Raw genomic sequence first — 17,311 nt, 5'->3', positions numbered from 1 at the left:
ATTCATATATCTTCAAGAGAGAACTAATTTTTTATTGCTGATGATATGTGATCAAGTAAAATTCCCAGGGTTTTTTTATAAAGTTTTTTTCGAATTTAATTTATGACACCTTAGATACATATTTTTCTTTATATACTTTTTTTTATAGAATTACATATTAACTTATTTATTTCTATTTTATTTCAGATTTAGATAGTAATTTTATAATAAGACAGCTGTTAGTATGATTAAATTTGTTACTATGTTTTAAATTTTAACAGTTGTTCAAATTTATAAATGAAACAATATAAAAAAATATTTCTAGATTGTTTAATAAAATGAAGGATGCATACTTCTGTAAACGGTCAAGGAATAATCGCTCTTTTCAGGCTTCAGATCAAAATATAAAGCGAAATTCAAAACTAGTTTATAAGTAAATCTTTTTTTTATTTTTATTTTTTATACTCATACATATATATATATATTATACAGGATGTCTCGTAAATGTTGCGACAAACTTCTGGGGGAGATAGCGCACATCATAAGAATTAAGAATTGCATAGGAAACCCTGCCCAGAAACGTCATTGTACGCTGTCTGGCAGGGCGTGTTGTACAGGAGAGTGCTAGTGGAAAGTGAGTATTGCCTCATTCGAGGGGTAGGCACCATACAAAGAACATGGAACGCTATACGAACGTAGAGCTTGTAAACATGTGGTTCCAACATGATGGAACGTCTGCTCATTTTCGACTGGATGTTTGTAGCCATTTGAACAGATCATTCCCGCATCGATGGACTGGGCGTGGTTGACAGGTTCCATGGTCCTCACGCTCAGCGGATTTATTGAGCCTTGATTTCTTTTTGTGGGGAGTCATCATAAGTGTCGTGTATCACAATCCTGTTGTGTGTGAAATGGATCTCGTGGCAAAACTTGCCTACGCAGCTGGTACAATCAAAGAAACTCCCGGTGTGTTTGAACGTATCCGGCAATCAATGGTCCGTCGGTGTCAGGCATGTTTGGCGTTTGATGGTGCAAACTTCGAGCATCTGTTGTAACATTCAAGCTGCCGTACACCATTTGTATTCATGTCCAATAAATGCTTTAAATTAATCACTCTCTTGTTTCATTTCCCATCTTCTACCTCTGCTTATCCCCGACTTCTCCGGGCATGGGTTCCTATGCAATTCTTAATTCTCATGATGTGCCCTACATCCCCCAGAAGTTTGTCGCAACAGTTAAGGGACACCCTGCATATATATATATATATATATGTAAGAAGATACGTTTTTAGTTGAAAAAGGTTTTCACTCAAGGTAAGTTTCAACGGAAATGAGATTTGATGTTTTAATAAAATAAACTACATACCTTTCTATTTTTATCCTGAAGAATTAAATATATGTTTCTTTTATACAGGAATAATACTTATGGAAAGAAACCTTAATGTATTGCCAAACTAAACGATGTCCTGTTGTACAAGAAGAACTATGCATCCGGCTTCAGAAAGGAGTTTTATGCTTGTGATACCATATGTAAAAATGCATGGTACAGTTTCTTGAAAGTAACAGCCAAATAATTTTGGGAAAATTATGAATTATACAATATTTGATAACTATCCACCTAAGCTTTTAGACTTTGCTGTGACATTTTTTCTCCTGTTTGCCGTACTGGGAGTTACTGGCAACTGCATAACCATCGGAGCGCTATGCAAGTCTAAGAAACTGAGGAATGCCACCACAGCTTTCATTGTTAACCTTTGCGTATCAGATATATTACTAAGTGGATTTTCTATGCCAATGTCCGCAGTAACGTTTCTTGAAAGGGGGTGGAACTACGGTGAAACTCTATGCAAGATGTTTCCTCTTGTTCGTTATTCTAATGGAGCCGTTTCAGTCTTCACGATCATTGCCATTACCCTAAATAGGTATATTCTAATAGTACATCCAAGAATTTATAATCGTGTATACAGTACCCGTAACATGGCTATAATAATCATAATGATTTGGATTGCTTCACTTTTTTTATTGCTATTTCCTCTCATAGAAGTATGGGGAAAACTAGGATATGATCCTCGGGTAGGAACTTGCACTATCTTAATAGTGAATGGAAAGTCACCAAAAATAACCTTTTATGTTGCAGCCTTTTCTATACCATCTCTCGTTATTATTGTTTGCTACACAAGGATTTATCATGTCGTACATAAAGCATCTAAACACTCTAGAAATACTATTGAAATGAATACTGAATGCAGAAAATCAGAAAACAGAACAAGTCATATTATGCAGTATTACGATACATTAAAAAATCGTTTCGTTTTCTTCTACAATCAAGAGAAAAAGGAATTGAAAGTCCTGAAGATAATGCTTGTTTTATTCTTCACATTTATTGTGTGTTATTTACCTGTATCTTTTGTGAAAATTTTCAGGAAAGAAGACGCATTTCCTTATTTGAATGTTTTCGGGTATCTAGGCGTTTTCTTCTCAAGTATCATCAATCCTGTTATTTATGCAGCATTTAGTGAGGAATATAAGGCAGCTTACAAAGATCTTTTTTGTTACAGGAGAATTGACATTTAAAGTATACTGTATATTTTATCAGCTAGTTTCTATGAGGGAATAATGAATGGTAATATTGTATAAATTATAAGAAGAAAACTTAAAACAGTGCAACTATTTACGACAACAATATTTGTTAACAGTGCAGTTAGCTATCTACAGAGGTAATTTTAAAACTATATATTTTGACATTAATGTATTTGAATCATTTCCTTAGCATCTCAAGTGTAATTCCGTTTTTACTTCCCTTGAATGTATTATATATTATAATGCAATTATATATTCCTGATCTATAGAATCTGTGTAAAATTTTAAACTCAGCAAACTTTACACAATGACGTTGTAATGCGCATCATATAAGAAATACATTTAACAATATTTTGTACAATTCAATCATGAAATTTGACCACCAAGTTTCGAATTTTAACAAGATCCAAAGACAGAAATCTGGGTCCAAAATTTTAATTCCTAAAAGCTATAATACTGAAACTCATCCAACTCTGAAGTAAGATCCTTTCACAACAGTGCACTACTGCAGCAGCTACTTTAGAGGTCCTTCAGATACTTATAATATCAATTCCCGAGATACTCTTCAGATTAACTAGTATTGCGTTTTTAAACTATTTCATGTTGAAATTAATTACAATTAAAATAAGGTTTTATAGAGTAAGCTTTTATTTAAAATGGATATGATAATTAAAGTACTAAAATAGAAAAGTGATTTATAGTACAGTTTAATGGGAAAAATAGATTAAATCATTCCATTTGCAGAATTTATCTACAAATTTATATCGCAAATAATATAAGCGTGAGGTACCATATTAAATTTTAAAAAATTGACAGGAGACTGTCTGTTCCATTTGTTGCAAATGGCCGCTGAGTTTAGATGCGTAGGACTAGTTTCTAATATTTTTAAATTTTGTGTACACAACTGATGAGTTTTCTTCACTAGACAGACACCGTTGAAGAATATCTACATTATAATAATTTAAAGGTGTACTCAAATTTGACAATTTATTATTGGCAGCAGTAGAAGAAGTTGAAGCACCTTGATTCACGTATAAGGTATTTCCTCCCCCCTTCTTGGCATGCCTTCGTGGTGTGGTGGTCTGCACGCTGGGCGCTTATTCCAGAAGCCCGTGGTTCGATTCCCGGCGAAGGCGTTGCATATCTTGCCTGGTTTCAAGAAATACCTAATACCTAATTTTGGTAAGTACTTATGCACTCTAAAACCAAAGCCATAGAGATAACTCATGTATGGACCGTGTACTGTAAGAAAATGTATCAGTTCTGGTACTCCGCTATTCAACTTCGTACTTATTTTTGGTAAGTACTTAAGCACTCTGTGTCCAGTGTTGATCTCATTCTAAATTACGTTGTTATTGTGTCATTGTATATTTTAGTATTTGCCTTTATATGAGAGCATGGAAGCTTTATTTCTCTTATAGCTGTTGCTCTTTCGTTGCAGATTATTATCTGTATGAACTCATTAGATTTTCGGTTTAGTGTATTCTGGAACTGAAAGCAAAATTTTTTGAATGCCTTTTACAATTGCATTTTTGTAGAGCTTTATTTGAATAGCCATCGAACTTGAGGGTGAATGAATGTAAATTGCTGCAGTCTAATCTAATTTGATACTGTGCTGTATTGCAGCTCTCAGGGCAAAAGTATCGGCTTGGAAAATAAGTTTCAGCGGCTCAGTTTCCACGCTTAAGTATGAACCGTGATGTTTTCATGCAGCTCACAGTATCCACTATCCGCGCTGTGCTTTTAGGCAGTGCTATAGCGTTTATCAAATCCTAATTTAGCATTCAAAAAACGCAAAAGAATAAGCGTTAAAGAAATTAGTTACGCGGAAAGAAAGTTACGTTAAAAAAAACGGCTAAACGGGTATTTGCAAGATCTAATTTCGGATGTTAAACTGAAACTTTCTCTTTAATTAGAATCTTCTCAACTGTTTTGTAGTTTTATTTCCCGCAATTGAAGAAAACGGTTCATTTTTTCGAGACACTAGCAATACTGTACCTGAAACTTTGCTCATGTTATACCGATTTATGCTGCTTATGATTAGTTTCTTTACACCATTTTCAGTATCCATCAACATGTGGTCATAGGTTTGGCCTGTAACTGAGTAAAACGACCGAGGAATTGCTTCATCACGCCTTCGCTGGATTTACATTTGCAATATTACCACAAGTGATAGATAACGGCAAGCACGAACATCTATTACATACACTGCGGAAAAAAAGAGGGGATAGTTTTGTAGCTCAAGTTCTACTAAGTCGATTGACGAAGCTCAACTTGTGTTTTTCATGTCTCGAAAGCGCAACTCAGAATATGTATTAGAATTATATACAGCATTGTTCTGATATAGGTATTTTGACACAAAATCGGACTTTTTCTGAAATGAAAGGGGAATTGTTTTCTATGTTTCGTTTCTACGACTCAAATTATGCCAAACTCCCAAGTTTTATAAAATTCGCATTAGTAGTTTTTAAAAAATTATCTCTCAAAATTTTAGCCCCTCAATGTTAATTGAATTTGATCTATATTTATTAAAGTCACGTTTTTGTTAAATTTATTTGATTCCTTCTTCCAGAATTCGAAATTTAGGCTTAATCCAAATATAATTCACACTTTTTTATGATTTATTTTTAAAATTTGTATTTTTAATATTTTTAAAAGCATTTTTGTATTATAGCCTGTAAAATTTTTAACATTATCTTAAAGTGGATGTATTTCTAAGCATACCTCTGTCCTCTTAAGCATACCTGCAAAAAATTAGAGTATTTTACTCAAAATTTCAAAAGATATACATGAATTTATATATTAGCACGTTTTGAAATTTGGCATATTTGTTGAAAGCGATATTAACATGAAACGTGGTTTACGCACTTTGTTAAAACTATTTGAAAGTAGGAACGATGTTACTTTTTTTCTTCTCATTCACAATGCAAAAAGGGAAAGGAAAATAAGTTGCCGTGAATTAAGACGTTCGCCAAGTGAATTATTCTTGGCGCAAACTCAAAAAAATTCGTCAAGATAAATTTTTTAATTTCTCTGTAAATGTCGCACCAAAGTTTACGAAATTTAATATTTAGGCGTAATTTGAGTCATAGAATCGAAATATAGAAAACAAAATTGGCATATCATTTGAGAAAAAAGTCCGATTTTGTGCTAAAATACCTATATTAGAAAATTGCTATATATAAATCTAATATATATCTTAAGTCACACTTTCGAGACATGAAAAACGCAATTTGAATTTCGTCAATCGGCCCAGTAGAACAGGAAATATAGAACTAGCCTTTTTTTTTTCGCAGTGTAACTTGTTAAAATTAAAGCAGTTTGAAAATATTTTTTTATGATTTTATCATTCCCCGTAAATCATCGTCGTCTTCGATATCTCTGCCCGTTTGGAAACGCCGGTGGGATTCGAAAACGTTCAAAAAGATAGAACAACAAAAAGTAGCCGGTTGAACATTCATAGGTAACTTATACGGTTAAACTCTCTTGCAATCACAATCTAAATCTGAAATGTTATCGTCATAAAAGTCTGCTTCAGTATTTTCCATATTTCTATCATACATTTACGGAAAAAAACAAACAATTCATTACTCAAACGGGGCTCAATATCTTCCCTTTTCGGACATTTGAAAATAACAGGATATTTGTCTTGAGTACCTACATGTATCAGAACTTATGATATAAGCGGACAAATTAACTCTTAGCATTGTGTGTTCAGGCCGTTTCTGAGTCGAAGATGTATAGTGGATCATTTGCATAGGAATTTTCTCTTATGCATTTCGCTTCCAAATTTTGGGATACTGCTATGTATGCATATGAGTAATGATTCAAGTACAGTTGCTGTTATACAAATAATTAAATAAATAATTTAAAAAAATTTTAGAAGAGTGTGAAATTATTATTAAAAAATTGCTATTTCATTCTGTCTCACAAATGAATATGCTTATTATGACTCCTACTCTTGATAAATTTCCTACTGATTTGCAGCTTATTAATAAGATTTGGTAGTTTCATTTATTATTGTTTTCCCTTCGTTACTTTTATGTCTGAGAATGGACGAGATAGGGAATCCATTAAAACAGATTAAAAATTTTTTTCAGGATATTAAGAAGCTTTTGATCAGCATATATAGATGAGAGACTTTTGGTAAGCTCCCTGGAACGTCTTCCTAAATTAGAAGAAAGCAGTAACTGAAAGACTAATTCAGTTATGATTAATTCATATCTATCTGCAATAAAGTTTGCTGCCATAGCAAAAGTGCTATTTTCGAAGTAGGTCACTAAATTTTGTTTGAGAGGAAGTTTGCTCGCCTTTGTCGCCCCCCATGATATCATCGATATTAATTCTATGCGTCAGAAAATGTCAAATGTGGGAGAAATGTGTTTATTTCTGAACTCTTCTCGTGCAGTTTTGGCGCTACTAATTAAACTTGTTATATTAAAATATACAGAAATATTACTAGCGTTTGAGAAAGGGGATTGTCTCCAAAATTAAAAATGAGATAGGAGTTTTAAAATATTAGAATTTCATGATTTAATCTTAAACACTTATATAGTAACATTTCAATTCTATTAACGTTAAATAAGTTTTTCCAGATTAATGCTTTTTCATTACTGACCTTTAATCTAAACCGTAAAACATAGCTAATGTCTCCCATTGCTCCGTAACTTCGTTTGCTATTTCCTGTTGTTTTTTTATCGGGTATTTGATAGAGATTTCGAAAATGATAAGCAATGTAACTCAGTGGTCATAGTTCACTTAATGTGAAAATGAAATAACAAAATACAGCAAACGGATATCAATTTATCAGAGTTCATTTGAGCACTGTAACATGACTCAGAATCATTCTATTGTGCTCAGAATATATTGTGCTCAGAATCAGTTCTATAAACATTTCGTTATTTCCTTGGAAAAAAAGAAAAGCTGGCAGATAAAAACATTTGGAAGAAATCTGAAATCAATTATTTGATGCATGGGCACTAGTTATCAAATTTACTCAAATTAAAATTTGTATTTGCGGTGAAATTAAATTTACTATTTACAGTCAAAATAGTTACTCCATAAGTTCGGAATGAAACACAAGACAACGAATATGAAATCCTGTATCGAGTATTTAACATGTCTACTCAGTACATGTTTTCATTTACACATAAATGTCCTGGTAAAATGGTATTGTAGTAAAATAAATAAAAAAAAAGGTTATTTTTCAAGTTAATGGACGTAGCAATCTGAAATCATGATACAGAGGGAAAGGGCAACTGGCATAGAAATAAAATGATTGTCAAGCCTCTTATGTCGTAATATCCTACCAGGATTGACAATCGCAAAATGAAAATCCTAAAGATGAATCAGTTATGCAGGTGATATGAGACATACTACATTTAAATATTGAAATCAAATTTAATTTAAATTTTATTCTACATGCAGTTTAGCTAAGTGCGCACAAAACAGCTAATTTTATTATGTTGCTTATTTTCCATAGTTTGTAAGCTTTATAATTTAAATTTATTAATCATAGATGTATTTTAAATTAATTTTTCTTTTGTTGAATATTTTAATAAATATTATTTTGCATAAAATATACATTTCATGCTTATATTAACTCCATATTAATTTACAAGTGTTGCTGTGCGTTATGTTTCTACATATTTATGAGATGTATTGAAAATGTAAATACTGATTTTCAGCACAGGTGTTTATTACATTTTATTTTCCTAACTATAATTATATAAGCCGTATTTCATTCAAAATATTACAATTTTAAGCATAAATTGTTTATTTGAATTGCATACATGATTTTAAATACTCCATATTAACTATTATATAGGTTTTCCATAGACTTCGTTCAGACTAAGACTTTTCAATTATAGCAGGCTTTGTAGAGACATGAAAGGCCATTAAATCCATTCACACCTGTTTAAAAGGGTTTAAGCCGCTGTCAATCAGGTAGGGTAAAATTCCGCGTGCGTCAATGTTGAGGTGACTCAATGAAACCTCGATAAAGGTCATTTGCTTCACTCTGATAGGGACATTCGTATACCAAATAACAAGTTAACATAAAGGTGCCTAACAAGGTGTGGTTGTTTAGCAACAAAGCTTGGCTCTTATTCCTTATGACCGATAAACCATCGGGTGACACAGAGCCTTATAAACATATTGCAGGAAATATGTCAAAGTAAACACCAAATTTAATGACAAACAGAAGCAGTACGTTATACAATTTGAAAAATTAAGATATCATTTTAGCTTAAAATATCACATGATGTCTATTTCCGTTTAATTATTCACGGGTTAATTCATGGCAACAGATAATTCTGCATGCCACTGCTTAGGAATGCAAAGACGCGAGTTATCGTCCTAAGGAACAAAATTAAATTAAATGGGGTATCTCGTTTAAGTTGTTAAAAATTTGGCATAGAACTATTACAGAAAGTGTAATCATATACGAAGCCTTAATCTGCGTTGTCTAACTTACTTCTCCTATGAGATAATTCCTGTTTTCAATTCAAAGGCAGCAGCTACTTGAAATTTTCGGGGCCTATCACACCACCTCAACACTAGTTCTTCAACAACTGGATGAAATTCCTTCCTTGGACTGGATTGTTGAAAGGGAGGCAACTATCGCAAAGTGACCAGGTTGGGCCAAAAGTCAACCCTTTCGGATCATACTGATCACTACCTGGATTATGTGACTATGTGGAGCAACACTGAAAATCATTTCATTGTACTACTTGCATATCTGACAGCATCATCAGAAACGACGAACCATTTTAAAGTAGCAATAGTGATCTTTCACGGATAGCTCAAAAATAGGAAAGCAGTAAAAGCAGCGCCTTCTGTAAACTGGAAAATGGTGCATTATTCTTTGAGTGGAAAAGAAACTTAAGTTTTAACAACTTGCTATACCAAGTACAGCTGCAAGCTATCAGGGCTGCAAATAAGTATACTAGCACATTTTAGCACCAGAAATTCGCCATATTCAGTGACCTTTCTTATTCAGATTACACAAATAAAAGCTGTATTCCATGTTAGTAAGTACACTTCTTTGCAGAGTAATTAATGCAAAATATATGAAATTTGTTCTAAACGATATTAAAATAATTAAATATGGTACTTTTTCTATATTATACGTAACTACACAGTAGTAACTCTACTTATCATAAAATATAAAAATTGACCAAATGTTTACAAATTCCGTTCTTTACGTTCTTGGCGTTTTATCTTCGCAATTTAATTCTTGTAAGAAATGTAATAAGCTAAATTAAAAACTAGCTAACAAAAATTATAATTCTGTACACACATATATATATATTACTAAACGTTTATATCAAAATACAGAGGGTCACACATTTCTGTAACGATTTTGCAAAGATTTATATAGAAACAAGTCTTAAAATGTTATTTTCTAATATAATCAATCTGATAGCCTTTTTATTTCTCTATCATATTACATCTTGATTTGTAAGATATAAGTCCTTTTCTTAAAACATCAAGGTTGATTTTATTCCGCTCCTCCTTAACATTCTTCCAGAGTCCACACAATATTTTGGGATGCCCCTTGCAAAGAGCTTGTTTTAAAAGTCCAAATGCACAGTAATCCATAGGAGACACTTCAGGGGACTTGCATGGGATGCATTTAAAGGAAATAGATTCAATTCCGGTTTCATTTCTCATTTTTTCAAAAAACAGAGCAGTAGATTTAGAGGTATGGTTTAGAGCAGTGGTTCTCAAAGTGGTCCTTACGGACCCCCTGAAGGTCTCCGGTATCATTCAGGGAGTCCGTGGAAAATTAAAATTGATTTGAGGGTCCCTGAACAACGTCAGGGGGTCCGCGCTAGGTTTATTTTAAAATAATAGAATTGTTATGAATTTTTATTATTGTGGCAATTTAAATAGATAACAGTAAATAAAATAGTAGCGATTTGTATGTTCTGATTAAAATATAAATATAGGTAGGTGCTTAAAATATAGTATGTTACTTAAGTACTGAACTTTGTAATACCTTTCGTGAATGAACATTGAGAAAATTTATTTCCACTGATTTGTCGCTTGCAGTAACAGCAGTAACAGTGGTGTGTATAACTTGTTTTAATGTTATACTTAGTTATTTTTCAATTTACTTTAATAACTTTAAGCTTTCAATTTCCATCAACACGCTAACAACAATATAACAGCAAAATAATAAAGAAATAACAATAAAAAAACTGAGATAATTTCTCAAAAACGAAAATAATAATAAAAAAAAAAAAAAAAAAATCCACTGACTCACGTCTATGATTTAATAGTTCTAGATGGCGCCAGCTACTTAAGTTAATAACAATCATGGCATGGTACGAGGCAGATGGACGAAAACAGGTTTATACAGAAACGCAATAATGTCACTACATGCACTAACTTGTCTACAATATTATGATAAAAGAGATAATACATCGTACATCTATGAATGATAAAAGAGTCATACATCGTACATCTAATCAGCAATTTAGCTCTATATTATGTTGATATGAAGTGTATAAACAAATTTTCCCAGTCTTAGACAAAAAGAAGTTTTGTATTATTAGTTGGAAGTATAGTTGCATTTTTTGTATTGTTACGCAGATAGTATACTTTTGTTATGTTTATATTTGAATAAAATTTATCTCTTTTGAAAAAAATTATATATCATGTTTTCCATTGATATTAAAAACTTAGGAAGAGATCTTTAATTTTTAATACATATTTTTGTAAAGAAGTTAATTATTGAGAATTATATTTTATTCAAAAATTACATGAAATTTTATCCTTATGTCAAATAATTAATTCAAAAGGGTTTTGCTGGAGCATTCCATTGAAAAAGTTAATAATGTTTAAGAGTAGTTTTTTGCAAATAAAACATTTGATACACATATTTTTTATATCCTTTTTTTGCCCTTTTTAACAGATAACAGTATGCGTAAGCTAAAAAAGAAATGCCGACAATACAGTGTTGAATACTTGAAGTATGGCTTTATTTAATCTCCAGGAGATAGTATTTTACCTATGTGTTTTCTATATAATAACACTATGTCAAATTATTCAATGAAACCTTCCAAGCTTAGGGAGCATTTAATAAAAATCCATAGTGACAAAAAAGATAAGGATTTTATGTTTATTTAAAACATTAAAAGAAAGGATACTTTGAACGAGATCTCTAATTTCATAGTGCATGATACAACTGCTTCTAAGTCTTGTAGAATTGTTTTGCTTGTAATCTTGGAGCCATTATAACCAGGCTTTTTGCAGAGGCTGCAAGGGTATAGGCGTAGCTTTTTCTAGAAATTATGCGTTCGGAGTAATTCAAGGTAGGAACACCTTCTTGGTTGCTTATAAATTCTTTAGAAAGTTAATATATTTTTGACACCTATTGCGCAGATTAATTCGTAGGCAATATTTCCACTTTTCGACTTTTTTTTTTTTTTTTTTTTTTTTGCAAAAGGCAAAATTATTTTCACTTTAAGAATTCTTAATTTTTCTTAGTTAAATTATAAGGTATTTCTACCGCCTTCTTGCCATGCTTTCGTGGTGTGGTGGTCTGCATGTTCAGCGCGTAATTGAGAGATCCGTGGTTCGATTCCCGGCGATTGCGTTGCATAGTTTTCATCTTGCCTGCTTCCAAAAAAATACCTAATGTCTCTACAGTGGCGCCCAAACTAAAAGGGTGTTGAATGATGATTATCCTCCCCCAGGATTTGGCGATTGGGTCCCCTAAAAACCACAGTCGCCCTTTGAAAGGGGGAGTATATAAGGTATTTCTCCCACCTTCTTGCCATGCCTTCATGGTGTGGTACTTCATGCTGAGCTGCACGCTCATCGCGTAATTTAGAGGTCCGTGGATAGATTTAGATTCCAGGGAAAGGCGTTGCATATTTTTCATCTTGTCTGCTTCCAAAGAAAAGTACCTAATGTCTCTACAAAATATTCTTAATTTTTTCTTTCAGAAAAGCAAAATGGTGTGAAAAACACTTTTGCGAAGGGAGAGGTATTTGCATAGCTAAAATATAACGACAAAATGTTTGTCTCTAAAATCACTTCCGAAGAATTCTGCGCTTTATGTGCAAAGTGTTTCTTGCGATGTCACGATAACCAGACAATAATCTTAACGAAGGATTTTTTTAAAAGCTTAACATCCAGCTTATTTATTTTAATTATGGCTTATTTTCCTAATTGTAATTTTTTTCTGATTGCAGAAAAACTATTCAAAGAATGAAATTCCATGACTAGATCATTTCTTTATGAAGTTACTCTAATGAGAATAATTTCCTCTTTCAAACACTATGACATAACTTCCAGAAAGACAGATCTATGTTAAAATAAAAAATATATATATATACTAATGAGCATTCTTTCAAAGCATTTATGAGTACCTAATTATCTCTTTTGCGGTTATATAGTGTTTCGAGACAGTTCTCTGAGTACGAAGAATAGAATAAATCTTGGGTAACATTTTACTCCGAGAAATTCTAACTACATTTCGCAATTATACGACTATTCTTGGATATTTATTGCATCTTAAATAAAATCTACCCGAATCTTATTAATGTAGTTTGCAGCTACATATACGAAACAATTAATATACATATAAGGGCTTAACAAAATAGTTTTCGATGTAAATAAAATTGTATTTTGTAGAAAGGTTGAGTCAATATCTATATTTCATCAATATTGCATAAAGGAAGCTGACGTGTTACTTAACCTTATCAGGTTCAATGTTTCTTCTAATCTTCTTCGGAAACATACAAGGACCTGATTAGGAACAGAGAGCTTACTAAAGCTATGTTCACTAATTGCAGTAAGTAGACAGGATACAGACGAAGGGTATACAAAACCCTTTATTTTTCTTTATATACAATGACTTCCGTACTTCGGAATACAATGACCCTCCACTCGGGGTCTAACGTAAAAGATATTAAAATAAAACTAAACTCTAATTTAACTTTAGAATAATACACGTGTAAGATTGGCCTTATAATAACAGGAAGCGTATGTAGCACAGAGACTGTGAACACTACAACACGTTTAATTTATCAAGAGGATTAAAACTTCTGGCCTGGAAGGCAAATAGCAACTGCGTAACTTCTAAGGTAAGCGGCCTGCTTCGAACTCACTGCTTCCTCACTCATTCTTGGCAAAAAGGCCACACTTAAATACTTGGCGTTCGCCAGACAACTTTGCATAAACTCCTTCACGCTTATAATTCTGGCCGGAAGTAGAAAATAAGAAGTGATAGTAAAGATTTAAAATAAAATAAACGTTAGTAAAACTTAAGATCCTTACATACTTCCCGCCAGAGTTAATTTGTTTGAAACTGAGGTCTAAAACGACCTTGTTGAAAACTTTTAGCTCTAAAAACTAACGCGAGGCCAACCTTTTACAATCATAACTTAGCTAGAAACTAGAAAATTTAAAAGAAAGAAATTTGTTACAATAGCAGCTCCCGGGATATACAACAATCTTTTTTTTTCATCTGTACTGCATCTAAACAGGAGCTTTATTCAATTCTGGTTCCTTCCAGAGATCTGGAAGGAAAACTAGTTTAATGAAATGTTACAGAATGACATTGCAAATAACATATAGAATATACTTCTCTTAACATTCTTATTTCATTCATGACTATTTTAATTATCTCTCCCCGTGCTCTCTGACATGTGTTGTAAAAGAACACCAAACACGAATGTGTTTCTGTCTACGTGTGCCACACTTCCTCCTACAATCAAAACACTAACGTGTTAAAATTCAACACACGAGACCTCTTAACACACCCTACTTTTCAACTCTAAACCCTGAGGTACTATTCTAAAAGTGGCTAACTCTAAAGTGTAGCGTCAGAGAGCCTAACTACATCATTCAACCTTTACCACATATTTGCCATGATTTAATCTTTACAGTCACACGAATAACAAATTTTTAACATTACTTTCACTTTTACCATATCACGGTATTTCTTAACATTTAAAATAACAGTTCACATGTATATAAGAACATATCAACATGCCGTTAATTTTACACATTTGAAAACATACATTAGTAACACATTGTTAACTTCTATTCTTTTCAAAGCAAGTGCCAATTCTTTCTACATTGAAATAATACTACATTTCAAAAAGTCTTTCAGACTAAAACTTCTCTCTTGCTAGAATGTTTTAAATAAAATTTATACAATAACTTTTTTTACAATATTTAAGTTCTTACACAACGCTATTATACATCAATTTTAGTTTTACGCGCGAGTAATTGAAAAACATAATAAGAAAATCGGTCACAACTCATTTCTCGCCCTTTCGGCGATAAAGGTAGACCTCGCATGAGGTAAAACTTCTTGAAATCTGCCACTTGCAGTAAGAATGAAAGATTAACTTAAGTTTGCAAAGTAACATACAATTTTACTTATCTTTGTAATATTCAGACATCCTTTTCTGGGCCCAGTCTTTAAAGGTATAGCAGATAGTAGCTTGGTTGATCCTCCTTCTTGTACGGGCTCGCCCTTCAGTGCTTTCCTCTGGAAGCTTCCGTTTTTCACCAGTACGGCCACCCTTGAACATCTTCCTTTTGTCCTCTGCTTGTGGTCTTGGCCGTTTGAAGGCAGCTGGTCTTGGTGGAACAGGGAAACTTCTGTCGTGATCCTGCTTGGACCTCGTTGTTGGCCGTTCGAATTTTTCTTGTACTTTTTCCTCCGCCGCTGATGGCCCTTCCGCAGTTCGGCGACTTTTGCTGCGGAGAGTTCTGTCGGATGAGTCAATCTTCCGTTTCAAAGCCGGGTTATAGTTGCTGTCATTTCTCCTGGTCCTCTTCACATACGTCGTCCTTCTCCCTTCTTCATTCTGAGGGTGTTCGTGAACTCTGTTTTCTGGACGGTGGAACGGCTTCTTTTTCTTTTTACCTTCAATTTTTCCGCGGGGCAATTTTCTTTTCACTTGCTTCTGTCTCTCATTGAATTGCCCTTGTACTTGTCGTTTTCCCACCTCTGGAACTTGTATCTGCGGTGTCTGCCGTACCGGATCCTGCAAAAGATCTGAAAAGATTTTCATTTTATTACGATCGAAGTAGGGTTTAATTTGATCAATATTTGCGGAACAGGTTTCACCATTTCTTGCCTTTAACACTACAACAGCGTGAGTTATTTTTTCTATAACATACGGTCCTTCAAAGCGTGGAAAAAATTTGGCAGTTTTATCTTCAGGTGCTGAAGAAAGTGAATGCTTAATTTTTAAAACTTCATCCCCTACTTTATAAGTTACTCCCCGTCGTTTCAGATCATAATATAACTTCTGTTTTCTTTGTGCTACTTCCGTATTCTTTTTTGCTTCCTTTATTAGTTTTTCTATATCACCCATTTTAAATTCTGGGGCTCTTTGTTGCACATAAAATAGTTTATCTAACGGTGTTATAACCTTTCTGCCTAGCAATAACTCAGCAGGAGTTTTGCCCGTTGTATCATGTTTTGCGGTCCTAAGGGCGAAAGCAAATTCATTGACATAGTTATCCCAGCTTTTATGAAAATTTTTAACATAAGTACGGATAATTTTCACTATATTTCTGTTGACCCGTTCCGCTATATTTGATTGCGGCCGATACGGGACCATTTTTAAATGACGTATGCCCAGTTTTTGGCACATGTCTTCAAATATATTACTTACAAATTGAGGACCATTATCCGATATAACTTTTAGGGGCGCCCCGTATTTTAAAATATATTTATTTAAAATAGAATCGGTAACTAATTTCGCGGAGGCTCGTTTTAAGGGAACAATTTCGGTCTATTTACTAAAATGATCAACCATAACAAGGAGATAGCGACTTTTGTTTAACTGACTTTTTGGGAAAGGGCCCAATAAATCGATGCCGATTATTTCATTTGGAAATTCGGATTTAATACTATTTAGAAACCCGGCCGGGCGGAAATTAATATAATTAACTGCTTGACATGTTGGGCAGGACTGGACATACGCCCTTGTTAACTTTTGCAGTTCAGGAAAGTAGACTGCCTCGCGTACGCGTTGGATAGTTTTTCGAATACCAGCATGAGAAGCTAAAGGGCTGTCATGGAGCTCTTGCAGGATATTTAATCTAAGACTAGCTGGGATAACAGGTCGAAATTCGTTGTTGGAATTCGTAGTTTTTGTGTAGAATAATAGACCATCTATTAGTTCGTAATGGGCCGCCCTATTTCTTATCGCCACAATAACTTGGTGGCTAAAATTTTCAGGATCCTTCAAATACTCATAAATACTTCCAAACTCAGGATCCTTACCCAGTTCGGTTATTACAGTTTCTCGGGAATTTATTTTACACGCTGTAAGCATTTCAACTTTTACGGTATTACCCTGTTCGTCTAATTTAATTCGTGATAGGGCATCTGCTACGATATTTTCCTTTCCGGCGGTATGCTTGATTACCAGATTATATTCTTGCAGCTTGAGTGCCCATCTTATTAACCTTGGGGATAAATTTTTCCCTGAGTACAATCTAGTTACCGCCGCATGATCAGAATATACTGTTATCGGCGCCTTTCCAAAATAGACTCGGAACATTTGCACTGCTAACAGAACTGCAAGTGCCTCTCTCTCGGTCGCGGAATAGTTTCTTTGTGTTTGATTTAAAGTTCGGCTAAAAAATGCCACGGGCTGCTGATTTTGCGAAAGTACCGCTCCTACCGCATAATCCGAAGCATCCGCTGAAATTTCTAAATTTTCATCCTTTTCAGGAAATTTCAACACAGGGGCTTGCGTTAATGCTTG

General features: G+C 33.5%; 2 protein-coding genes across 6 annotated transcripts in view; one reads left to right on the top strand and one right to left on the bottom strand.

The window, feature by feature from the left end:
- The window catches only part of LOC118186503 (G protein-coupled receptor moody-like), a 59,850-nt gene extending 48,633 nt beyond the window's left edge, over window positions 1-11,217 (top strand). For all 3 annotated transcript variants that reach the window (XM_035356605.2, XM_035356607.2, XM_035356606.2), the window contains exon 2: window positions 1,393-11,217. In XM_035356605.2, the coding sequence (XP_035212496.1) occupies window positions 1,566-2,552 (987 nt within the window). In that variant the 5' untranslated portion in view covers window positions 1,393-1,565 and the 3' untranslated portion in view covers window positions 2,553-11,217. The remainder of the gene's footprint in view (window positions 1-1,392) is intronic.
- Window positions 1-17,311, bottom strand: part of LOC118186504 (uncharacterized) — a 443,057-nt gene that overhangs the window by 59,819 nt on the left and 365,927 nt on the right. The gene's annotated exons all lie outside the window — the stretch shown is intronic.

The sequence above is a fragment of the Stegodyphus dumicola genome, chromosome 5 (genome assembly GCF_044657685.1).
Source record: "Stegodyphus dumicola isolate Sdum_Otavi_A_Nest chromosome 5, ASM4465768v1".
Classification (NCBI taxonomy): Eukaryota; Metazoa; Arthropoda; class Arachnida; order Araneae; family Eresidae; genus Stegodyphus; species Stegodyphus dumicola.
The sequence above is the reverse complement of the archived record's forward strand: the minus strand, read 5'-3'. Positions and strand labels throughout refer to the sequence as shown.